Genomic DNA, 27,588 nt, shown 5'->3' with positions numbered 1-27,588 from the left:
GTTTAAGTGCGAGGAACATGATATTTAATAAAGAAAGGAAACACACAAAATGTTAAAAAACGCCCCTTTGGACGTAATTTAAAATCTAAAACATTTCAGATTTTTTTTTTTTTTTTCCAGTTTCCAGTTTTTGCATAGTTTTCAGTTATTGCTTGCGTACAGCTTAAAGCATTTTACGTTGAAACAAATACCTGTCCTTTTTCATAATATATTTCACAATACAAATAACCTTCAACAGTAATCAAATTTTCTTCAGTAACATTGTTAATAAAACTAGAACTTTATACATTTTAAAATTATTATAGGGGTTGGAAACCTCATGGTTCTGCGTGCTTACAGCTGTTAATAATTAAGAACATAACGCGAACAGCCATGTTACAAATTAGCATTCACCCCTCCCGCCATATTTTTTTCCTTTGATCCCAAAATAACGAGCCGAGACCCGCCATCTTTCGACGATAACTTCTTTAATTATGCGAATATATTTCTATCTATTCGTTGTTAAAAAATTCAGAAAAATAACAGAAAATAATATAAATCTCCAAATGCGAACAACGACAACCTTCGCACAAGCAAATAGGATGAATTAGCTAGGTTACCAGGTTTGAACTATTATCGCCAAAGTTGACGATGTTTACATTTTCCGGGTTCTCTGCGAAAGTGCTTCCAAGCAAAATGTGTAAATTTGGAAAACAAGGTATTAAAAATTTATGGTAGAATTTTAGCATACTTACGGATCAAAAACAGACCACTCTTCAACCACAGTTCCAGAAATAATAATGAGCCGATGACGCCAAATTACTTGGCGAGAAAGTTATTAGTAGATCTTCATGCAACCCAGAGAATCTCGTAACTCCTCCCATTTTTTCCCCCTTTTTTCTCGTGAAGATAACCTGTCAACAACGAATTCCTTCGGAGGGGTGCTTCAATGTTTTGATCCAAAACTTGAATATTTTAATCACTGTAACTTACATTTCCTTAAAATGGTGAAATTAGATGTAAGTCGTTTTCGGTACCTTTCAAAGGAACATTTTAGAGCTCTTGAAGCAGTAAGTTTTTTGTTTTTGTTTTTATCTATATTCTTTAAATTTTAATTGTTGATAATTTAGTAACTTGAAATTTTCATTGAGCTTAAATTATACAAGTTTATCTGCACAGTTTTTTTTAAAATTAAGTTTCGATATCTTCATAGCCCTGTAATTTATATATTCGTATTAGATATTATTATTGTATATATATATATTCGTATTAGAAGTATAATTAATTTATTTAGATTCCTGTTTGTTAAGGCCAGACTCCCATATATTTAAGTATTAAATAGATAATTAAAAAAATTCCAGGACATACAAGCAATAAGTTAGAAAAAGAGCATATTTTATTCTATAAAAATAAAATCATTTTCTTCTGATTAGAAGTGTAATTAATTTATTTAAATCTATAATTAAAAATTTTAAGGCTCTAGTGTAGAATTGGGTGCCCCTTCGATTGGCGACAATTGTTTTAAGATTTTGGCGATAAAATCTCACTTTTTATTACCACGATAGTTTTAGCTTTGTTTTAGATTCCGGATTTTATTTAAATGAAAATAGATTCATGTGTACATGGACATATTTGTGGCAGTGCGTAATGCCTAGTTTGTGCAATTCTAGGATGTTTTTTTAAGTAAAAACAGATCGATGTGTACATGGACACAGATGTGCAATTCTTTGACTTCTTATTTTGGTTTTGTGCAGCAGCCATCTTGAAATTGTGCCTATCTGGCGCCGATCTTGGCCTCAAAAAAGAATCACCAATAAACAAGGGGCTACCAATTGTAAACTTTTACCAATTTTAAATTAATTTATTTAGAAATTAATTATATGTAACATGGGATAATGTGAGCCATAAGTACAGAAAAGGAGCATATTTTGTAATTTTCTCGTATAAAAATAAAATTACCTTTTTCTAATTACAAGTGTAATTAAGTGTCGGTTACCTGAGTATCCCCGTTTTCCGTAATTTTTCTCCATAGCTTCCATCGATTTTAGCGTTAATACAAGATAAAAAGGAACTAGCATTGATGTAATTATTTTAATTAAATCTTGTGATATAAGTACAGGTGTAAGTTGACAAGACACCATAATTTTACCATAGCTTGTACAGGTATTGCTCCACCATACTAACTGAGCAATTTCAGTACAGTTTTGAGAGAGAACATCCCTGGAGTGGTACAGGAATCTCCCATCTCTCTTTACCTGCCACCAACAGCTCAAAATTACTTTAGGCTCACTATATATTTTGAATCTCCCCTTGCTGCACAGACAGTATACACTAACAAGCATCCATGCTTTTCCTGGGATCTGAGTCCAGGTTCGTTGGTACAGTAATCAATGTCACTACTCGTTTACTGTTTGGGTAACTTATGTTGTGATACATTTGAAGCAAGATTTTTTTTCACAAAACTAAATAGATGTTTACAGCATAAGTAAATGAATCCGTAGTAATGAAAGGAATGCATAATCCAACAAAACATGTTTGTGTTTGGACACCTTCTTCCCAGCAGGAAGGAAGGCTGCATTGCATTTCAGCTTCGTCATTTTTATTTACTGAGATAGTTATTTGAACACAATCTTTTTCTGTGAAGAATAACTCTTTCTAGGATAAAAAAGATAGCAGCATGTTCATCTCTGATTAAAGCTTAAGTTACTAAATGCATTGCGGTGTTAAAAAGAATAATTAACTGTTTAGATGAAAAATGTGTGCTTGTCCTGAGAAAATATGGAAAAAAAAAAAAAAAAAAAAAAAAAGCACCCATGTGATATGGCTTTAAAGGAAAAGTATTACAACATATTTAAATGTTTTTCATGCAATGAATCTGACCAAAATTTATGGAATGAGTGATATCAAATGCAGTCAGGAATTTCTTTTGAATTTTATTATAAAGTATAGCAATTTGACTGTTGCACAGAAGTGTAAAAAGGAAAAAAAAAAAAAAGATATTGAATGCTAGAATGAAGTTTCAGAGATCAGCCAATATTCAAATTACCATGTTTACCATGTATTTTTTTCCTCTTTTGATGTTAGAGTTAGCTGTTAGAAATCAAGACTGGAAAATTATGTATATTCACCTGTATTCAAAACTATTTTGATAAAAGCTGTGTGCAATTGTAAAACAAATACTATTAGTTTTTAAGGCTCTAGTGTAGAATTTAGTGCCCCTTCGATTAACGACAAATTTTGCTAAATTTTAGTGATGAAACCTCATTTCTGGTTACCATGATAGTTTTAACTTTGTTTTAGCTTCCTGATATTTTTAAAAAATAAAAATAGATTGATGTGTACATGGGCAAATTTAAGGCAGTGCCTAGTTTGTGCAATTCTGTGATGCATGGACACAGAGTTAGTGCAATTCTTTGACTTCTTGTTTTGTTTTTGTGTAGCGGCCATCTTGAAATGATGCCTTCCTGGCGCTGATCTTGCCGTCAAAAAAGAATCACCAAAAAACAAGGGTTACCCAATTGCAAACTTTTATTGTTTTTAAATATAATAAAAAAAAAAAGTTAAAACAAAACTAATGTTTTTTCTATTTGTATTTATTTATACTTATCTGCAAAAAAAGTATTACTGAGGCAGTGCTCTGTGTTGCCAAAAAATATTTATGTGGTGACCCAGGTATGCACTTTTGAAATTCAATGATCATTTTTCTGATTCATTTTGTGTTCAGTATGATTGCTTTTGTCATAACAAAGTGTAATGGTACTGTGGAGTTTGTGATTTTCAATTTTCATTGCATTGAAGTGTTTCATTGATGTGTTTCTACAATTCTTGAACAATCATGATCAAGATTGCGGCCAGTGCACCGTGTCAAGCTTGTACATGATGTTGAGTTTTTTAATTTTTCTTAAGTTTTTTAGTGAAAACAGACTTCTGTTTACATTTTATTTTTCCTCAGAAAAGCTGTCATATCTTAAAAGATTGTCGTTTTTATGGTAGCTGAAACTGCAATTCTGCCCTAGAGACAATACTTGAAGAATGATAATATATTACAAAGATCTTAAGGGAAAAAATAACCATTTCAGTTAAGTAGATAGCTGATAACATTTTGATAGTGCTTCTGAATAGAGCGGATCTGTTTCTAGCAAATATTGATAGTGCTTATGGCAGTTTTTGGATAACCGGCTCTTGGCGATTTGTTGACATATCAGAAAAGAGTGCATGTGCGCCAGATTATGGTAACCCTGACAAGCGTTGCAATCCTGCAACTCACACAGGGAATTTTCCTGAAGAACTAAAAGAGATATTTTCTGTTTACATAGATTTACAGAACATTATGGTAAGACAAAATAAAAGTTGGAAAATCGCAAGTCATAATTAGTTTGTTTCACAAATCGTTATCCGGAGTTCATTTCAATTGAAAAAATTAAGTTCTATTCTATTTATTCTACCTTTCCTAGTCTATTTATTTCTACCTTTTGTAAAATAAGATAGCTGCATGACAAAAAAAAAATTGCAAATCATAATTAGTTCATATTTTCGCAAATCATTATCAAGAATTAATTGCAAATGAAAAATAAAGCTCTGTTATATTTATTCTACCTTTTGTAAAATAAAATACCTGCATGACGTTTCTTACCTCAATGGCTAATTTTATGTAGGGACGAAGGACCAGAGCGGTAAAATGCAACTTTTTATTTAAGCTTAATGCTCCTAAAATATATTAGAATATATACAGGTGATACTTGTATATAAAAGTGGCCACCATAACAAAATAAGCTGATAGAATTGCCAAATTTGTAACATGTAACTATTAAATATTATAATGCTCTGTGTGCTTTAATAAGGAACAAACTTACAGTGCATATGCAGCACCGCGGCATGCAATGAATTGGAAGTTGATCTGTCAGCACTATCCTTATCTTCAGGGCAGATGTTTTTATTTTATTTGGCTTATAATTCCTTATTAAATGTAGTATTTCATATCGATGTACTCCGTCTTTGATATGGTTTAAATCAAGTTCCTTGTCATTATAATTCGCTTCCGATAGTGAAGAAAGTGTCACAGAGGTTATTGAAAATGAAAAAATTTCGATTGACAAATTAGTCGGTATTCTCGACACAGCAATTATAGGACTTGAACAGCGGAACTTTGTAACTAAACAAGAAATTATGTCTGTTTAATAGAATTAAAGAGAAAGTATTATCACATGAAACGAAGCAACTTAAACAACTTACAAATGAAAGAAATGTTTAATAAAGTAAACAAATAAATATTAAGCTTTTTCTTTTTGTAACTTTTGATACCCTTTAGATCATAATTGTTCTTTATTTCATAAATTACAGTTTCATATTTTTAATTTTGTAATTTCTGCATGCCATCTTGCCATATTTAAACTGATGATCTATAATCTGGAATCGCCAAAGTCCCGACGAGTCCAGATTAAAGACTTTTGACTGTACTATTATTATTTCTTGCTTTTTGCATGTTGCATGTTTGGGTAGTTCAGAATTGTTTCCCCTCTCCGAGTTCCCTCGAACGGGGATAACAATTTTGCGCAATGGCGTCCAAAAAATCGCCAAATTTAGCCAAGGGCCGACTATGCAAAACGTGCCGTGCTTACATATTAGTGTAACCACCTTGATGCATTTACCAGTTTTTTACAACAGAAAGAGTATGATGACTTATATTACAAAAAAATATTTATTTCTTGCATGTATGTTTTTGTGTGCATGTTTTAGTTATAATTCAGTATTTGTCCTGAAAAACAAGCAATAAAATTGCTTGCAAACATGGTCCTTTAACTATGGTGACAGTTATGTAGCAGTTTGTGTTAAGAATATATTCAAAACCATTGTTTCCTTTAGCAGCCTCTGCTTGCCTTATAAATTCTGCTAACTGTGATTTGAGGTGGTAACTGGTTGTTCACATATGCTTGGTATGTGATATATATTATTCCATGAAGATTATTCCTTGGTATATTCCATGAAATATACATATGCCAGTTCTGAAATCAACAAAGTTCAATCAGCTCATATGTAAGCTTCTTTTAGTTCTTCAGTTTTATATCTAGACCAATAGTCAGAATTGGATTCATTTATTTTCTGCATTAATGTAGCTGCACTTCTGTTAGGAATTTAACTATAATAGTTTTTCGTTGATCTTTACAATATGGTAACTGGTAGTTTGGCAACATTTTGGAGGCGATAAAGGTAATAATGGCACTTTGGTAATAATGTGAGCAGTACTCAGTTCCGATTACGCATTATTTTGTGTGAGGGAAATGAGAGATCATGGGATATGTCATGTGATATTAATGGACGAATTACGGTTCTTTAATCGGAAAAGGGGGGAAATCGGGAAAAAATCTGAAAATTTTGTATTTGGCTTTATTCTGTGTTGTGTGAAACAGTGATCGTGAATTTTTGGATCCCATGGCTGTAACTAAAGTGAATTCGAAATGGGTATTTATGTATGTATTAATTTAATGTATGTGTTCATTTATATTTTAAGCAGTGTTTTTGAATTTAATTATATTTTAATTAAATTATAGTTATTTTGTGAATTTTATGTTTGTAGGAATTTGGTGTACGTTTAAGTTGAAGTAAACGTTCATGGAAATAATTTAAATATTTGATACTAAGTATTTGTAATGCTTGCGGTATGAATTCGTTGGTGACGTGTATAATGTAATAGATGATTTAGAGGTAAAAGTTTTTGGATATTTTATTTATTTTATATGTGGAAATGTTCATATTTGCAAAGGGTAAATACTTTTTCGCGATCAGGTAATTTCATATATGTTCTTTTTACCGGGTTTAAAGATTGAGAAAATTGTCATGTATTTTTGTGAAATTTTTCTAATTTATGAGAAAAAAACAGTGTACATGGATATAGTGAAGAGTGTGCGCAATGCCATTTTTGTGCAATTCTGGGATGTTTTTTTAAGTAAAAATAAGTCGACGTGTACATGGTTTAGTGATATTTTAATTAAATGATAGTTATTTTGTGAATTTTATGTTTTTAGGAATTTGGTACACGTTTAAGTTGAAGTAAACGTGCATGGAAATAATTTAAATATTTGATACTAAGTATTTGTAATGCTTGTGGTATGAATTCGTTGGTGACATGTATAATGTAATAGATGATTTAGAGGTAAAAGTTTTTGGATATTTTATTTATTTTATATGTGGAAATGTTCATATTTGCAAAGGGTAAATACTTTTTCGCGATCAGGTAATTTCATATATGTTCTTTTTACCGGGTTTAAAGATTGAGAAAATTGTCATGTATTTTCGTGAAATTTTTCTAATTTATGAGAAAAAAGCAGTGTACATGGATATAGTGAAGAGTGTGCGCAATGCCATTTTTGTGCAATTCTGGGATTTTTTTTTAAGTAAAAATAAGTCGGCGTGTACATGGTTTATGTGTATATGTTATTTTGAAAAACGCGTAAGGAGTATGGTATTGTGCACTTTTTCCCAATTTTGCAGTGAATATTCGTCATGATTAAGCAGTTTTGTTAGATAAAATTTCTAGCATAAGTATAATTCGGCTAGTAGATTGTTGGAAGAAGTGTTCAGTAGATAAAAAGAAAAGAAACATGTCTTTACTTCGTGAAGACAAAATGGCGGCGGGAAAAAAAAATAGAGGGTTACTGTAGGAGAGTTGGTCGCCAAATTTTCGCCAAAAAAACGCCAAGTTACCATAATGTAAAGATCAACCTAGTTTTTTTTTTTGTGTACTAACACATTCTGTTAAAAATCCATGGAGTAGCAAAATGCATCCAGCATTGTGCTTTCAATGTATAAACATACTTTTATCTGTTTCAACGATTAAAGTTTTTCTACGAGTTTTTTTTTTTTTTTTTTTTTATCCTCTTTATCAAGAACACAGATTTCTCAAATGCATTTCAGTTTATAACAATTTTGTCAGCCATTTCTAACTCTTCATAGCGAAATCTAATACTGGTTAATTGTTTACTGCAGCACTACATAAATTTGGCTGCTGTAGTGAAAGGCAAATGACAATTATCTAACGAATTCTGGTTCAAACCCAAACATGTTCATTACAATTTTTTATATTACATTTCCAAAAAGATTGTTTTCTGAAATACAACGTTACCAAATGTGAATCTGAATATTTTCAATTTTGCAGCAAAATGTTGCATTCCTGTAGAAATTTTGCTGCACTTTCCTACATTGCAGGCAAATCCCATAAGCACATATTTTAAAATTAGGTGCAAGACTGAAAAATATTGTGATACAGCTTGTAATACAACCAGAACAGCATATGTGAATGTGGTGATGTTAGCTATTTGAAGAATTGTTATGCACATGGTTGCCAAAGTTTAATGATTTCTATTATGGTGGTTTTCTTCATAGGAGGTTATTGTTATTGCTTAGGCACTTGATGATACAATTGATCCCCATGCATCAAAGATGCATGAGGTTGGAGTATGACAAAAGTATGCATGAATAGAATTACAAAAAGACAAAACAGTAATTAATATTATTACAATAACATTAACTACATCAAAACTGGAAAATGAAATAACAAATGACTACATTAAGCATTAATAATAATAATGATAATGAATTAGTTTCTGGATGTCAAATGCATCAGCTCTCTAACCCACCAATATTGACTGTATATGTTTTCTTCCTTCAGTAAGGAACATTTGAGTAGAGTCCATCTCAAAATTTTGGTTTCATCAAGTATACAAGGGACTGTAATATACCAGTGTGGTGCAGATGTTTAGTGAGACAACCATGTCTGTTCTCCAAACAAAGTGCCACAACTACGATGGGTCTGGGACAGTCTGAGATATTAAATCGAATCCCTCCACTTCTTATTCTTAATTTCTTCAAGTAATTTAACATAAAAATTTTTCCTCATGGCACTTTTTACTGTTCTTTTAATTGATGTAAATGGTACCCCACTAGTATTTGATTGTAAAATTTCAGTTCCTTTTTTAACTATTTTATCAGCTCATTTATTACCAGTAATTCTAATGTGAGGCAGGATCCACTGTAAGACAACAGTCATCCCTTTGAGGCTAGAAGGTAAAGAGTTCTGCAGAATTCAATAAATTTTTATTCTGTGACACTGTGTGCAGAAATCACTTGAATAGGTGAAAGCTAGTCTGAAAAAATAACATTTTTTTAGTTGGATTGTTCTAACAAAAATTTGTTCAGTTGCAATTGTAATTGCCGCCAGTTCTGTATTTAAATTGGTCTGAAATGGGCCAAGGTAACAATAGAATGCAAAAAAATCTGAATATACACCCGCTGCAACTTTGTCAAGCATTTTTGATTCATCAGTATGTATGTGAAGCCGATTATTCATTGATACCTGGAGTAAATTGTCTCCACGGCAGCTGCTTTTAGTTCACTTATCGATTGGTGATGACTTTGTTTTAGCATTCATCAAATAACATTCAAATCTAATAGATCTTAAAGACTTGTTGCTTTCAATAGTTCTGTGGGAATGTTCAGGAGGGAGTAATCTAATTTCAGTTTTAAAACTTTCTGCAAAAATCCATCCTGATTCTTCAATCTTTTAGGTATAGAGATATCATAATTTCTCTGTGACTTTGTTGATGGTAATCTGATTAGTTTCTTTTTATAGTATTAAAGCTCTGTCCTGAATAATTTCCTCCCATGGTTTATTGCTGCCTGTATTGGAGTGTGTTTTTCACAGCTCCAATTTCAAGACTAAGGGCCTCATTTTGAAAGAGTTTGAAGTTTTTAAATTATATTGCTACAGATAATCAGAGCCTCACAACAATAGCAGATTAATGGTTTTATGTATAAATTATATGTTTTATTTCTTTTCCACAACCCCATTTTACCTTGTGAACAAACAATCACCGTAAGCCTTTTTCGAGCTGTATCAATCGCATTATCAATATATCTTCACCAAGAGAGCTTTCTGTCAAATTTTACTCCTAAATATATAACTTCCTCCATCTCCTGGCTGCTTCTGCCATCATACTTTGTCTATATCTTCTTAGTAGAAGTACCGATTCATTAATTTATGCATTTCAGGAGGAAAGTTAAAAAAGATGCTGCTTGACTATTCACTGTCTGTAGAAATTTTAACTATATTGTACAGTTTTTCCCCCGGCATCTGATAGTTGTGAGATTCTATAGCCACACTATGCCTCCATATAAGAGGTATTTAACTTCTTTATGTTGGGCCAGATCCTTTTGATCTTGGTTGCAATATCAATTTTTTTTCTGTGTGATAGTTTTCTAATTGTTTTTAGAGATGTTTGTAAACAGATAAATGAGTATCAGGCTCTCAATAATAATAATAATAATAATAATAATATATACACAACAAGTAGCCAATAAAATTGTTAAAACAATGTTCTCCTCCTACTAGTCAATAATTTAATTTTTGAATTTTTATTATTCTATATTATCACATTCTTGCATTCATCTGGTCAGCCTGTGGTTGAATGGCTAAAGTTATGGAATTCTTTTAGTTCGCCAGTAATTTGTAATTGACAACTGAATATCAGGTTTTTCATAATTTTTCATGTAACATTAATATGCCAGATATAGGTGTATGTGTATATTTATATACATATATGTGTAATATTTCCGGGAACATAGAAGAGTAATCAGTTTGCATTCATCGTGGCTGGGAGTGTAAGGTAGTGTCCTAATGACGACAGAAAAGAAGTTAGCTGTTTTGATTCCACGTCTTTATTCAATTGAAATGGCAAATCATTATTCTTTTAGATTCTCCAAGATTACGTATGCGATAGAAATTTAAACTAAATAGGAAAACTAAATAGAACTAAATAGAAATTTAAATAAATAAAACTTTAAATTTACTGCATCATATTGTTCAAACAAAGGAAGACAGATGGGAAGAGCAGCAGCAAAGGTCTTACAGCAGTAGAAGGAAATTTGACATAATCGAAAGTTCAAGCTTACTTTTATGAAATTGCTCTAACAGTCTGCAAAAAATAATAAGCAGGATCCAATTCGAAGATTAAGGAACAACGCAATCTGCAACATTAACTGAATTATATAATTTTAGCTCAGCTTATACCTCCGTTACACATAAACGCGCATGCTCACGAACATACTTGCAGCCGTAAAGGTCTTACGTGCTCTCGTAAACGCCTGTGCGCATGCGTGAACGCGACGCATGCGCAGAAAGTTTGTAGCTTTGAGGTCCGGATTATGGGTGTCCGAGTTAACGACTTTTGACTGTATATATATGTATGTATTGTTTGATGATCTTTTGTTTCAGAATTTAGATTTATTGTCTTTACCATTATTTTCTTTGTATTTAAATTTGTTAAATCATGATTTTTGTTTGCATTAGTATGCATTTTCTTTCAAGTCACATCTGGGCAGGTTTGTATCTCGATAAATGCTTTTTGTGTGTGTAAATTTATTCTCATTTGATTTTTTTTTAAATTTAAAAGACAATTTCATTAAACAGGTGTTTTTTTTTTTTTTTTTTTTTTTGAATTTATCCAGATATGATTCAGAGACATAATTCTGTTGATAATTCTTTTGGTTGCTCCTTAAAAAAGAGAAAGGAATTATCAACTTTTTCTTAATTTTTTTTAATAAATTACTTTTATATCAGGTCTTTTTTCCAATTGTGTTGTTTTTAATTTGAGCTTTCTTGTTGGGTAGTTTAATGCTCTTGATTGATGTATTGTTCTATTTATTTTATTTATTTTTTATATATAGTTCTTGATACTTGCATGTTAGTGCAACCACCTTAGTAGAAGTTGACAAATTTTCAAAAAGAGATAAATTTTAACAATACTGCATATAACAATCCTTTAGATAACCATGGCTCAAGGCATGTCTCCTATCAAGAAACACTGCCATTTCGTCCACATTCTTTTTGTTGTATTCCAAGTTAATTGGCTTTTATTGGCAGATTGTGATATTATTTTACCTTAAACTTGATTGTAAAGCATGTTGTTCTAGAATTAATCAATGAAAGGAAATGCAGCAACATTTCTGCAGGAATACGGTATTTTGCCATATTGTTAAAGGAAACAATTGTTTTGAATCTGTGAAAGCATATTTCCATCAGAACAAAAACAATAAATAAATAAATAAATAATAAAAATAAGCTTGTAAGTAGATTTATTTTTTTATTTTCAGGATAAATATATAATTAGAATGTAAAACATATATGTATTAATATTTATGTGTGTAATAAGTGAATTTTTCCAACTGAACTGAATGATGACTTCCATCAGCATTCCTTTTTTATGTGTAAAATATCACCAAGTGGTTATGTTAATATGTAAGTACCTATTTCTTACATTAGTGTAATCTATATGCAAATTTATCATCATCTCTGTTTGTGTGATTTCTCTTATTTTGTAGATTGAAACAGGCATGAGAAACCATGAATTTGTTCCAGGACCTTTAATAGCATCTATTGCTAGTTTGAGACATGGTGGATGTCATAAGATACTAAAAGACTTGACAAGTTATGGATATGCTTCCTATGAAAGAGGAAAAAGATGTGCGTTACAATATATTCTTGGATTGTATTTTATTATATGTTTAAAAGCCTTTTTTTTTTATTTGAATACGCGGTTTTGAACTAGATGTATATTTACAAAAGATTGAATTGTGCTTTCTTGTTACTATTTACATTATTTAATATTACTGTTTGCTTTGATATGAATTAGTTATAAATTTTGGATATGAATTGTAGTAGCTATGGTTGATAGATATAAATTATTAGTTATAAACTTTGTACCCAAAAATAACTATTAAAAATAGTACATTTTGAAATCTTTTATGAACAGTAGGGTGCAGACATTATATGCAGTAAAAATGTAAGCTTTATTTTTAAATAACTATTTTAAAGCTGCCTCAAAACAAAACTTTTGTTCTAATCTCAAACTGAAAAATTTATGCTAGAAAACCTCTCTAAGATAACTTTCCATATCATAGGTGATTTGGGTGTTTTGTAGAAATATTTAGAGTGATTATCTAACAGAAATGTTGCACATTACTATCTAATAGTTATCTTCAATCCAGATTGATGGTCAACTGTCATTCACTAGTTTAACTAATAAGCTTATCTGATTGGTGCACTCAAGTGAATAAGCTAATGGCAATTAATTTTATTATATATATATATATATATATATTTACTTTTAATATTAAAGGTAAATTTTTAAAGATACTTTTTTGTACGAATATGACGATATAGCCTCCTACATACATCCTTTGATTTGGCCTTTTGAACTTACCGTGTAATCATCTGTCTTGGAAAATATCAAGTGAAATTGTTTTATGCTTTGATCATGATAAACGACAAAAGCATTTTTAGAAAGTGGCAGCATTTTTTAATATTTATTTGATTCTGCTGTTGGATATATCATCATAATAAATGATTAATTATATTGACAGTGATATGTATTTTGGAATGTTGTATTGCAAGTACCTAACATGTATCATTTAGAAATAAAGAAGAGAACTGAATCTGAGGTTCATATTGTTGAAGTTGCTGAAGTTCAATGTAGGCTTTTGTTGCATGATTCACAACTTATGGCATAGCAAGTGAGAAGATACTATCTCAGATCAGCTTTCTAGCAGACAGTGGAAAAAATAAACAATGATACATTCATGAGTTGCGTAAGGAGATAAATTTGTGAACAATATTTAAAATTAGGCAAGAAAGCAACCTTAATTTAGTATAGATTTCTTGCGTGGTTTTAAACTTTGTATTGGAGTGTTTCTCTTTCACTTCAATTATTAATAGGGTTAATTTAACATTTTAAAAAACATTTAAAAAATGTTTTAATATTTCTGTAATAAAATGCAGATTTATTAAATAATTTCTTAACAAACTATTGCTTGAAATTAGACCCAAAAAAGTTTTGTTTTGTTGTATGATGATATATTGTTTTGGTACAGTACAAAGTCTGTAATCCGAACGTCCACTATCCAGAAGGATCTATAATCCAGACCTCAAAGCCACAAACTTTTTTTTTGTATGCTTTACGCATGTACAGAGTTGCCAACTCTCCCGATTTTCAACTGCTCTCCCACTAACCCGATTTACAATATATTTCTCCCAACTTTTTCTTATTCTTAAAATTTCACATGATTTTTATGAAACTTGGCTTAATACTTCATTATATGAACAAAAAAAAAAAAAAAAAAAAAGTGATTTTGGACATCTGAAAACAATTGAATTTTCTCTAGATTATATCTAAATCAAAATCTTGCGAATCAGATGAGAATTTCTGCTGTGTGAGTGAGAGCGTACGTATACAGAAACATATTGTATACGTACGCTCTCACAACATATATAACATTCTGTATACGAGCGTACGTATACAGAAACGTCGTTCTCCAGTTCTTCAATGGGCATTGAGCTCCACTGCGTTTCATCTGGCATATATTATCCAATGAGCACACAGCAAATTCAAGGCTGTTACAAAGAATATGTTCTTTGGCTGTTATTCGGATGTTCTTTAGTTATTTCTTTCATGGTGAAATACTCGTGTACATTCAAAAATCGTACACAGTTGACATTCCTTCCATTATTTCCTCAAGGAAATGTAATAAATTTACGATGCGTACCATCTGTCGTTGCGATTTTTTGATTTTGCATGGTGGAAGGGCGGATGTTCTGAAACATGTGCATACACAAAAACACAAAAACAACATGAGTTGTTTTGAAAGAAACGAAAAATTAAATTTTTCTTCGGAAACAAAAGACCAAAAAGTTATTAATGCAGAATGTCTGTTCTCTGCCTTTTTACTGGAGCACAACATGCCACTGAATGCATCGGATCACGCTGCAGCTTTATTTAGAAAAATGTTTCCCGATAGTGAAATCGCTAAGAAATACTCAAGTGCAAGGACCAAAACAGGTGCAATTGTTAAAGAAATGGATTTGAAAAATAAATCTTCAGTTATTGATTGCATTAAAACAGCTCCATCTACGGATGGAAGCAACATTACCGATTCAAAACTGTATCCAATTGTTTTTTCTTTTTTTAATCCCGAGTCTTCAGAAATTGAGTGCAGTTTACGTTCTGTTCCCACTTTAGAAGGACATTCGACAGGCTTTAATATAGCACAGCTAATTATTAAAACTTAACTTTAAAAGAAAATGCAGTCCCTCTGGATAATTGCTTAACACTTGGTGCCGATAATGCACCATTAATGGTAGGCTTGAAGACTGGTGTTGTAAGCATTTTAAGAAAGGAAAATTCAGATTTGCAGATTATGAGGTGCACCTATCACCTCTTAAATTTAGCAGCTGAAAAGGGGCAGCTTCTTTACCAATAAATGTGGATGAACACATTGCTGATATTTATTATTATCTTGAAAGGAGTTCTAAAAGGAAGAAAAAATTGAAACAGTTCCAACAGCTGTATAACACTGAAATGAGAAAATTTTTGAAATGTGTGTACATGCTGGCTGTCTTTAAAGAAATGCTTATCTAGAGTCCTCGATCAATGGAACCCACTTCTTGCATTTTTTGAAGAAGTAAATGCTTTGAGAGTTAAGATAAAAGGCTCTGTTGAAAGTTATGAAATACCTAAAGTAAATGGAGATGTAGTTACTACTTCGATTGTTAAAACTAAGTTTGAGAAAAATAAAGTAATTTCTGCACCATTCCGCAATTCAACTGGCAGTTTTCAAAATAATACTGCAAAATATAAGCATAAAGCTGATACAAATTTCTCTCAAAATGAAAAAATTGCTCAACACACAAAGCATTTTCCAATTACTGTAAGTTTATCTTGTGAAGAATTCCATTAATTCATGTTTTGCAATCAATGATTTATGATCTGTTTTAAAACATTTTATCAAAGTTTGTAAAACCAGTCTGCGTTTTGTTTTGTAATTCTATATATGATGTGATTTATGGTGAAAAAGAGAAGAAAGATAAAGATTTAATAATAGGAGCTGCAACTACAAAAGTAGTGGAAGAACTTTCAGAAGAAGACAAAAATAAGTTTTATCTTCATGTTAGAAGTTACTTCTGTCGAATATGTGATTACATACTGCATAAATTGGCAGTCAACGATGAAGTGATTTTGCATGCTAAAGTTGCTGATGTTTCTGCTCTAGCAAATGCATCTTTTTATATAAGGTACTTTTTGAACAGATTTCCTGTGTTACTTCCTTTAGTCATGAAAGATGATGATATTGATGTTGCCACTGATATATTGCAGTCGCAATTTTGCAGTTTACAATTAGAAAACTTGGATGAAGTTATAAAATCAGCTAGGATTGATACCCAGTGGAAAACTAAAAGATGCTGATGGAATTTTAAAATACAGTGAACTGTCTATAATTATGTTGGCCATCTTGACAGTTCCCCATAGTAATGCAGAGTGTGAGAGGATTTTCAGTGTTGTTGCAAAAACGAGGACTAAATTTAGATCTAATATTAGCGATAACACATTAGAAAAACTTTTAGTAGCGAAAGCAGGCCTACGTGGCAATTACTATTAACAAAATTATGAAGTTTCTTTCTTAACGAAAGCAAAATCTGCCACTGTTCATAACATTTGTACGAAAACTGATTAAAGTGTCCTTTTTTGTTTTATTTTGTTTTTGTTTTTTTAAACGATGCAAGTAATAAAATTTTTTTTTATGTGTAAGGTATTTTTGTGTTGCTTGGATTTAAGAATTAGTAACTATTTAAAGTTAAACAGGGGTGTTTGTGCTCCGGGGAAACCCCGGAATTCCGGGGATTTTGAACTTAGATACCCGGAAATTCCGGGGATCGTCGTTCAAAAGGAAGTAGGAATAATAATGAATTATTTATTTTGATCTGGTAATTTTGTTTCTTTTGAAAGCAGAAAACGCAAGGTCAGTGTGTGTGGTGAAAACTTTTCCTTTCTTTCTCCAAAGGCAGTGATAATGCGTGAAAAGGGGGAAAAAACTTCTTTTTTGTTCTTTCCTTATTGCGAGTTATGACTCATTCCCCTGGTTCTCGGACATTCTCTTCTGGATTCTTTTCGGCAAGTACGCGCGGCAGAAAAAAAAGCGAGAGACTTCGTTCGACCAGATGTGCGATCACGTGACTCTGGGTTCAAAGGCCTTATCTCTCCTGGCGTTGTGCCAATAAGTAGAGAAGGGGGATTTTTCGCCGTATTAGCTATTTGTCATTGATCGCTTCTCAACTTTTTTCCCTCCGCTGTGTAAAATTTTCATTTCATTTATTGATGCACGTGTAAATTTTTCGTTTCGTTTATTGAAATATTTTTTTATTTATGTACGCAAGGGAATTTCACTATGAAATTTCTTGATATAAATAGTGATATTATACAATTAGAAGAAGGTGTCCGGAATGCATTGAGGTGGAATTGGATTGAACGGAGAGATGGTAATGGGGATACCATCGGCACATGGTGCAAGAAAATAAATGTTGCTGGACAAGCATATTGTGTTTTTTGTAACTCACTGCTGAAGTATGGTGGGGAAGAATTCAAGGCTTTCACAAATCATTCTAAAACTGTGACGCACATAAAATATTCAAAGTGCATTAGACATTCAAGGACTTTAAGTAATTATGCTAATTCAAAAAATACTGATGACTTACTGGAGACAGATGCTTGGCCGTTGGATATAGTGACAAGAAAAGCATGCCAAGAGGTATTAATAACTTCGTTTATCGCCGAGAATTCTCTTTCTTTCAATGTAGCTCCCAATTTAATTGAACTCTGCAATTTAATTGAGCCGCGATCAGACGGCACTAAACTCGTTGGAAATGTCCAGGACTACTGCATGTTATAAGATGAAATATGGGCTCACAAAAACTATTAAGGAAAATATCATTAAAACTTTAAAGGAGACTCCATTTTCTCTAAATTTGGATGAAAGTACTAGCAATGCTCAAGAAAGTATACTGGCAATATTGGTGCAGTTTTATGACAACAGTCAAAATGAAGTTGTAGATATTCCATGGGCAAACTTAATTAGTGTATTAATGGACTCATGTAACACCATGTGTGGAAAAAAAAAAGGGTGTTGAAACCAGACTACAATCAAACAAAGCACCCCACTTATTAGATATTGATGGTGACACATGTCACACAGCTAATAACTGTGCAAAAAAATTTGCTTCATGTTTTGATAGATATTTAGAAGATTTGTTTGATGACATCTATTTTGATATGAAAAGCTGCAGTAAAAGAGAAAATTTTTTCAAAATCTGTGAATTTCTTGCCATTAAAAAACTTAAGCCCTTGAAGAGACCAGACCATAGGTGGGTGTAGATTTTATGTGTTTTAGAAAGAATCAAAGATCTGTGGGATGCTCTTATTGCATTTTATTTTCACTTCTTGGATAAAACTGATAAAGGGGATTATTTTTCTTATGTTGAATATACAATAAAAGAAATATTTCTGCAGCTCAGAAAAAAATTGTTGAAGGGGTGTATTCTTGCTTGCATTCCCAACAACTCGCAAAGGATGCTTTAGCTCGGAAAAAAAGAATACTAAATGGGTTATTTGTTATGCAAAACAAAACTTTATTGCATATGGCAATATATTCAGCAGTATTACCAGAGTTCAACACATATATTATATTATTTGAAACAAAACAAAACAAAAAAAAAAAAAAAAAAAAAAAAAAAAAAAAAAACAATGCTTCATTTAATACATTCCAGTATTTATAAACTGATGGCAAAATTTTCCTCTTTTTTTATGAAGCCAGAAAATATAGAGTGCACATCTTATAATAATTTATTAAAGGTTGATGTCACAAATCCAGAATTCCATCTACCTAGCAAAGTAATATTTACTGGTGCAGAAGCTTCCGCTCTCCTGAAGAAATTATCAAAAAATCATCCAATAGCAAAAGAATTCCGAATTTCTCTGATGAAAGCTTATACTAATACAGCACAGCATATGAAACAGAAATTACCCCTTAAAAATTCATATCTAATTAGTTTTACAGCATTAGATCCAGAGCTAAGAGGTAAAACCAGTACAATATTAGCTTTTGAAAAATTATCATCTTTTATGTCCCATATTTTTAGTGATAATGAAAAGTCAAAAGTAGAAGCTGAAATAAGGTTATACCAGAGTGATATTGATATCACCAAAGAAATGCTCTACACATCTGATGAAAGTGGAAATCAAGTCAAGTGTACAATTGATAAATATTGGTGGCCCATTAGTGAAAAGTGCATTCAACTTAATGGATACACTTGTCACTGACTATAGAACCTCTCTTAAGATTGATTCCCTAGATGCAGTGCAGACTATTAAATATGATTTAATGGCTTCTAAAGAAACCTCATGTGAAAAATATGGCTCAAAAAATCCAATGACTGATCCAATTCACAAAGATCTCTTACTGAATATGAACAGAAGTTGGAAAACATATCAAGAGGACTTAAAAACATGTATTTCAGATGAGTCACATATAAAAGTCTCTGTAAAACCTTCTACATTAGCAGAAAAGCAAACTGCTTCTACCTCTGCATGTGCAGTTCTTGAGGAAATTTCTTCAACTGTAAATGAGGAAAATAAAAGTCAACCTTCCTGCAATTATGAAGTTAACCACAAAAGAAAGACAAGCCCACAAATATCAGAAAATAAAAAAAAGCAGCAGAAATTAAATAATTTTTTTAAAGAATTAATTCAGGTAATTTAAAATATTTACATAAAATGTAGTAGTTTATATGTTTGAAAATTTATGGTTATTAATTTTGCAAAAAAAAGTAATTCATTGAACTTTTATAATGAGGTCATTCAATACTTCATAATTGTAATTTTTCATTTCTCTCCCCCCCCCCTTCTCGAAACTCCAAAATGTTGGTAGTAAGTCCGTAAAAGTTTCAGGGGATTTTTTGGGATCCCACAAACAGCCCTGAGTTAAATCATTATTAAAAACAATATTTTTATCATTCAAAAAGTCTTTTTAACATTGTGAAAAATCTCCTGATTTCTTAAAAGAATCTCCTGATTTTTGAGTGTCATAGGTTGGCAAGTATGCATGTGCGTTTAATGGGTAATGGATGGTATAAGCTAGGCTAAAATTATTTTTGCCGATTCTAAGGCATTTCAGTTAATGTTGCAGATTGAGCTGTTCCTTAATATTGTAATTGGATCTGGCTTATTATATTTTGCAGACTGTTAGAGCAATTTTATAAAAATTAAGCTTGAACTTTCGATTATGTCAAAAAGAGTTTCCAATTCTGGAGCTGCCAAAGGATCTACAAAGCAAAAGCATGTTTCGATGTCCATCAAACAAAAAGTGGAATTGCTGCAAAAAAATTGATAAAGGCATATCCGTCTCAAAATTATGCGAGTAGTATGATATTGGAATGTCAACTGTATATGACATAAGCAAAAAGAAAAGGAACTTTTTGAATTTTTTGTAGTTTCTGTTATCCTATTTGCAATGAATAACAGAAAAAGGGTTCGTTATGCTAAAAGTGATGATCATGACAAAGTGATGACAGCATCGCAGCGAGGGCGTGCCAATGATGTGTCCAATGCTAATGGCTCAAGCTGAAATATTTCGTGAAAAAATGAACTTAAACACTGAGTGCACATATTCGACAGGTTGGTTAACCAAATTTAAAAATCGCCATGGTATAAGACAATTAAAAATTTCAGGTGAAAAAGGCTTCAGTTGATAATGAAGCTGCTGAACAATTTGCAGATGAATTTATTGAACTCATTACTAGTGAATAATTATCTCCAGAACAAATTTACAACACTGATGAAACTGGTCTTTTCTGGTAATATGTACTGCGAAATACCTTGGCAACCTCTACAGAACTGGTGTCAAAGTTTGCGCAAATGCTGCAGGAACGCACAAATGCAAACTTTTCGTAATCAGAAAACATGCACGACCTCGAGCATTTAAAGGAGTAACGATTTTCCCCGTTATATATCGCGCAAATAAAAGTGCATGGATTACACAAGCATTGATGAATGATTTGTTTGAAAATCATTTTATACCCGATACGAAATTTGAATTCGGTTGGTTTACCTGATGACTCAAAAATAGTCTTGATTGTTGACAATTGTTCGGCGCATACTTCATGTCATGTATCTGGCTGCAGTGAGCCAATCAGCTGCCTGGCAGAGCCCAGCAAGTGAGAGAGACGACAGTTGCATGTTAGCCTCAGAGGAGGCAGGTGGTAGATTAACTATGTTGTAGGAGCGAGGTAGTGCTCCGAGTTTACCATTATTCTTTGAACATTATTTTTTTTACCATTACTCTTTGAACGTTAATTTTTAATAAATGTTTGTTTCGTTTTCCTTATGGTGCCTTATTCATCCGTAAGGTCATTACAACACACTCTCTTTCGAGAACCAGAGCGAACGAGGGTGACTGGATTTTGAGAAAAGGTGAGAAATATTTGTTGTAATTTTAAGGAAAATTTCTTCTCAATATGTTTAAGGGAGTAGTTAAAAGTGATTTGATTTCGATGTTGAAGGAACTCGATGAAGAAGCCGATTCTAGTTTAAAAGTTGTAGAATTAAAAGATAAGCTTTTATTAAAGATAAGCTAAAGAATATTTGAAAGATAAAGATTTTGTTATTGAATTCCTTAATACTACGGTTGAAGAAAGGAAAAAGTCAGAAGAAATTGTGAAACTGCGTTTGAGGCAAATTGAAAGTAGCAACGAATCTGGTAACAATGTAGAAAATACACTTTCATTAGATAAGCTTTTGAAGGCTGTACAGGCATTATAAATTTCTGTACCTAAAAAGGGTGAAGCGTGGAACTTATTTTTCGATTCAATAGAAAGGGCTTTTAAGCATAAGAATGTACCAAATGAGTTTAAGCCTGAAATTTTACTTAAACTGATAGGTGATAAATCTTCTAATATTCTAGTATATATTAAAGATGATGATTTGAAAGATTATGAAAAAATTAAATCTTTAATCCTTAAGGAATATGAACCATCGCCAATTATATGTTTAGAAAAGTTTCGCCAAGCTCAAAGGTTGATGGGGGAAACTCATTTGCAGTTCACCTCTCGTTTAAGATCGTGTTGGATCCATTATTGTAAAAGTAGAAACGTCAATGATTTTGAGTCTTTAATTAACTTAATAATATCTTTATTCAAACATTGGATAGTGATTTAGCGTGCCATGTTGCAGTTCGACAAGGTGAAAGTTGGCTACGTCCAGAAGAACTAGCGAAGGAATGCGACACTTTTTTCATCGCAAAAGGTAAATCTTTTGATGCCATAAGATGTGAAAAACGCACTAATTTTCATGATTCATGCAACAAAAACTAAATATATTTCACCAGCACTAAGAAAAGATTCAGTGGTAAATAAACAAACATTCGTTCAAACCGCAAGAATGTTACGTGCGTAGTAGCAGTTTACATTTGGCTAAGGATTGCCCGAACAGGCGAAATAAATTTTGAGGTCCAATAAACAGAACGATAATTTCTCAGTCAAACCGAAAGTTAACACTTCAACTAAACCGAAGGACAATGCGGTTGTTACAAATGTAAATTCTAAACATTTACAAAAACGCGAGTGTTCCGACGGAAAACTTAATTTTTATTCCTTGGAAAAGATTACTATTTACATTAAAGACTTTGACTGTATATCCATATTATTCTTCTCTCCAAATTGTATGTCTATCATTCAGGCTATGGATATGGGAATAGTGCAAACGCTGAAATGCAAATATAAAGCAGCATTTTTAAAATCTATGTTAAATTTCTTGAACAATGGCAAGAGTATTCAAGACTTTTTGAAATTTTTTATCATAAAATCTGCTGTGTGGAGCATCGCAAGATTGTGGGAGGATGTATCTCGAGATACATTAAAAAATGCTTGGCATAATTTATGGCCAGCTACCATATTTCATGCTGATGAAGGTGATAGCTGCGAAGTTGAAGGTTTTTGGACATCACAAACTAAAGGTGAAATTTTACAGTTATTGGATTTTGTAAAGAAATGTGGAGAAGCGGTAATAAATGAAGATGACATAACAGATGTTTTTCATTGTGACGACAATGCCCCAATCATCAATCAATTAACGGATAGTGAAATCTGTAGTATGGTTCTAGATCCAGAAAATACCGCTTCCGATAGTGATGAAAGTGACAGAGAGGTTAGTGAAAATGAAAAAATTTCGATTGACAAGTTAGTTGGTATTCTTGACACAGCAATTACAGGACTTGAAAAGTGGAACTTTGTAACTAAACAAGAAATTATGTCTGTTTATAGAATTGAAGATAAAGTATTAGCACAAAAAACGAAACAACTTACATTGAAAGAAATGTTTAATAAAGTAAACAAATAAATATTAAGTTTTTTTTTTTTTTTTTTTTTTAATTTTGATACCCTGTAGATCATAATTGCTCTTTATTTCATAAATTACGGTTTCATATTTTTAATTGTATAATTTTTGCATGCCATCTTACCAGATTTAAATTGATGATCTATAATCTGGAAAAACCTCTAATCTGGAATTGCCGAAGTCCCGATGAGTTCGCATTACGGGCTTTGTACTGTAATATATATTCAGTTTTTTAATAATTAATTGAAATTAATTTTCTTTTTTTTTTCTGAATAAGTTATCTATATTCCAATTTTTATTGCTATTATGAACTAATATTCAGTTTAAAAATCCATCAAAACTCAGATATGAAAGTAAATCTCATAGCAATTACGAAAATGTATATGCATGTAAATATTACTGAAAGAGACTTTTGCAGACATATAAACAAAGCTAAATATGTATATAATGAAAGTATTTAAATTGTTTAATAATATATATTATTTTGCATAAATAAAATATAAATGTAATAATATGAAATAACTAAAAAAATTGATTCCTTCCAAACAATTTAATTCATCATACAAGAAACTTGCTAACCATGCTGAGAACACACCATTACCAAAATCTTACTTTACCTTGAAGCTGTTTGTAGTATATTACTGTGTAACACATTCCTTTCAACCTAAAGAAATTTTTGCATGTAATTGATATTAAAGTTCAGCAGGATTGCAGCAAATTCTCTACTCTCTTGTATGATCCACACAGCAGATCTTGCGATGCTCCACACAGATTTTATGCTAAAAAATTTCAAAAAGTCTTGAATAGTCTTGCCATTGTATATTAATTCAACATTGCAAAATAAGTTACTGCTTGCAAAGACATGGAAATCTATTTAACTACATTGTTTTTATGATAATGCAGATTCAATTTTGTAATGTAATGCTCTTTTTTTGGGGGGGGGGCCCAAATGGGCATCAGCCCAGTAAATGTCTGAAACACTTTTCAAATTATTGCTACCAAATATTATTGCCCTGTGTTCTATTTAAAGAAACTAAATAATGAAATGTATGTTTCTCACATTGTGAAAAAACAATTATTTTAATACTATAAAAAAGGTTAATGAAACAAATTTTAATTTTTTTCTTTAATATAGTTGAGGGATATAGACTTACATATGGTGGCTATGATTATTTAGCTCTGAAAGCTTTGACTTCGAGAAATATTATGGCATCTGTTGGAAATCAAGTGGGAACTGGAAAAGAATCAGGTAAATATAATTTTATTCTAGTGAGTTTTCTTATCACTTTTCATTTTTCATTGAAATACTGTCAATAATATTATAATATTGAAGGTGTTAAGAGATTATATAGTTATAACATTATTATGTGTGGTTTATATATTTTCTAGATATTTTCTGTTTACAAGTTTTAAACATCTAGCATGGCTTCTGAATGGTTTCATTAACTTTTAAAATTGTGTATTCATTGGTAATTGTTATATGTATGGCTTTTTTAGAATATAGGCAAGCTTGTCTATTTGAGAAGTCAGTTAAGAATGAGTAAACATTAAAATAACGCTTAAATTTTATTGCATGAGCTAACAACTTTTACGTTGTATATATCAAACTAAAGACATCCAGTATTTGCAAATTTAAAGCATAATAAATATACCTTGAAATTCAACATGATTAGAAATAGAAAATATATATAAATGCAGTGGCTTTGTTTTATCTAAAATTTAGCCTTTAACTAAAAAAAAAAAAAAAAAAAAGAAGAAGAAGATATTTTTCTGTCTTTAAACATTGTTCATATCCAAGTTAGTCCATATTATCTTCCATGCATTTGATTTTCTTATACTGAAAGTTTATTTCATGTAATAAGTACCACTTTATCATCACAGAGCCATAGCAATTTTAGCAGTTATCATTGTAATGGGGGCTAGTGGTACCTAAATTCAATATTATGCTTTTTCACTCTTAGAACACACTTTCACACTGTTAGTTTACAGCTTTTAGACTGTTAGTCTACACATTAGCAACACTTTTAGAATTTTGTAAATTTTATTCGCAATAAAAAAGATTCATGCAGTAGCATCCAAAAAATGTGATACAGGGAATTAGTGTATGAAAACTATGAGTGAGTGCCTGCCAGAAAGATGAAAGCGAAGAACAGGGTTCGTCTTTTGTCATGAAGTCCTTAGGCTTTATGAAAATGATTATTGGTTCTTAAAAGTCCTTAATTTTAATCATCTGAAATTTTTGTCTGTTTTTCATGACTGCCATCTGTGTGAATTAGCATTTTGAAGGAATATTTCTTTTCAGTTCACTGACAAACTTAATGGCTTATTTGAATGAATCATTTGAAGTTGTTCCTACTGAAATATAAAGGGTGTGGTGCCCACCAGCAGCCGAGCTGTAAAGTCGCTGAATACTGGTAGTTCGGTCCGAGGTTCGAATCCTGCGAACGGGCTGGCTGCATGGGCGTTTTCATGGTTTTCCCCATGTGTAACGTGCATACGAGTCAGTTTCCCTTAGAAAGTCCTCCACGGAGGCATTTCTTCCCATAGGCACATAGCCCTACTGTGCTTTGCCATAATTAAATAAACCAAACCAAACCATAAAGGTGTGGTGCTTGAGTTTCTGGGCAAGAAGTGAAACATAAGCATTTTCAAATTATTTCTTTTTTGCTAATGAACAGCTTATACACAACTTATCAACTTATTCAACTTGTAGAGACATTAGGTATATTTTTAGAAGCAGGCAGGATGAAAAATGAGCAATAGCCTTCACCGGGAATCGAACCAGGGACATCTGGAATACCGGCTTAGCATGCAGAACCACTTACATCACGAAGGCCTCCTAGGAAGGCGGGAGAAATACCTTATATCCTCCCCTGTTTAAAGGGCGAATAGAGGTTTTTAGGGAACCCAATCGACAAATCCTGGGTGAGGAGAATCATCATCCAACACCCTTTTTAGTTCGGGCGCCACTGTAGAGACATTAGGTATTTTTGGAAGCAAAGGAAATGAAAAATGAGCAACCGCCTTTGCTGGGAATTGAACCACAGACCTCTGAAATACCGGCTCAGTGTGCTGACGTGGAAGGCACGCTAGGAAGATGGGCGAAATACCTTATAAACTTTTGGGGATGTGATATCTTTTGTGTGTGTGTGTGTGTTTGGTTTATTTAATTTTGGAAAAGCACACAAGGGTTATCTGCCTGAGGGAAGGAAAGCCTCAGTGGAGGACTTTCTAAGGGAAACTTGGTTGTATACACGTTAAACATACGGAATACCTCGTAAACACCCATGTAGTTAGTCCGTTTGCTGGGATTCAAACTCCAGACTGAATTACCAGTGTTGATCATTTTACCACTCGGCTGCTGGTGGGATGCGAATTCTTTTAGTAACTGGCTCTAAATTTGGTAAATTATCAACATTTTGGTGATTTTAAGATCAATTTAATATGGAGACAATAAGATTCAATTTGGAGATTTGTGAGTTTTTGAAAGATTTTTTTAAAGCATTATAATATTGATAAATTTCATTAAAATAAGAATAGTATATTAAAATTATATTTAAGAAATAACATTAAAATAAAATATTATAAAGTGACATTACTTTCTGTTTGGACGACTTGTTATTCGAATGTTTTGAATCTGGAAAATAAATAAGATAATAAATGCTGTATAGCACAATTTCCATAGAACTTCTTAGAAAAAACCATGTAGCTGTTGTAGTTGTTTTAAAATGTCTTCTTTTATATTTTTTCAAGGTAAGAGTTTTTCCCCATGTAACTATCTCATAATCTGTGTCAGTTTTCTTTATAAAATTCATTTTACATTTTTCTTCTCTGAATTTGTTTTTCAGAAAATATCTAGCATTTTGCTATTACAGAATTGGTAGGGATAATTTTTCTTTCATATTTTAAACATTGCACCTCAGAAGGTTTTAGAAGGATTTGAAGGCAAGATTTATAGACCTGTGATTTCAGATGATTGCAGAAAAATATCACAAAAAAAAAAAAAAAAAAAGAAAGAAAAATGTCTTCAAGCTATTAACATGTAATGGATGTATTGTATAGGAAATTTGTGATAAATTTCTAACTTGACGAAATTTTGAAAGAACCATGAAGGCATAATTATTTGAATTTTTTTCTTCGGATCATAAAAGTCTACTTTTTAATACGTTTATCTTCCCTTTATTTTCTCTCCTTTTCATCAGACACAAGCATGGAAAATATTAAAAATGCTTCTAATCTTGCCATATGGACAAGCATCTACAGAAAGGAATTTTTCTGTTTATAAAGAAACTAAAAAATGACAGTTTAACCCTTTGACGGGCAGTGAGATACCAGGCGTCCCACC

At 31.8% G+C, this 27,588-nt stretch overlaps 1 protein-coding gene across 1 annotated transcript in view; it reads left to right on the top strand.

Moving 5' to 3' along the window:
* Positions 1 to 451: 451 nt before the first annotated feature.
* RIOK2 (RIO kinase 2) overlaps positions 452 to 27,588 on the top strand; it is a 108,681-nt gene continuing 81,544 nt past the window's right edge. The window contains exons 1-3 of the mRNA XM_085815430.1: positions 452 to 1,049; positions 12,352 to 12,493; positions 24,379 to 24,492. Coding sequence (XP_085671556.1) covers positions 831 to 1,049; positions 12,352 to 12,493; positions 24,379 to 24,492 — 475 coding nt within the window. The 5' untranslated portion in view covers positions 452 to 830. The remainder of the gene's footprint in view (positions 1,050 to 12,351; positions 12,494 to 24,378; positions 24,493 to 27,588) is intronic.

The sequence above is a fragment of the Stegodyphus dumicola genome, chromosome 4 (assembly GCF_044657685.1).
Source record: "Stegodyphus dumicola isolate Sdum_Otavi_A_Nest chromosome 4, ASM4465768v1".
NCBI lineage: Eukaryota > Metazoa > Arthropoda > Arachnida > Araneae > Eresidae > Stegodyphus > Stegodyphus dumicola.
This window is presented reverse-complemented; position numbering and strand designations above follow the sequence as displayed.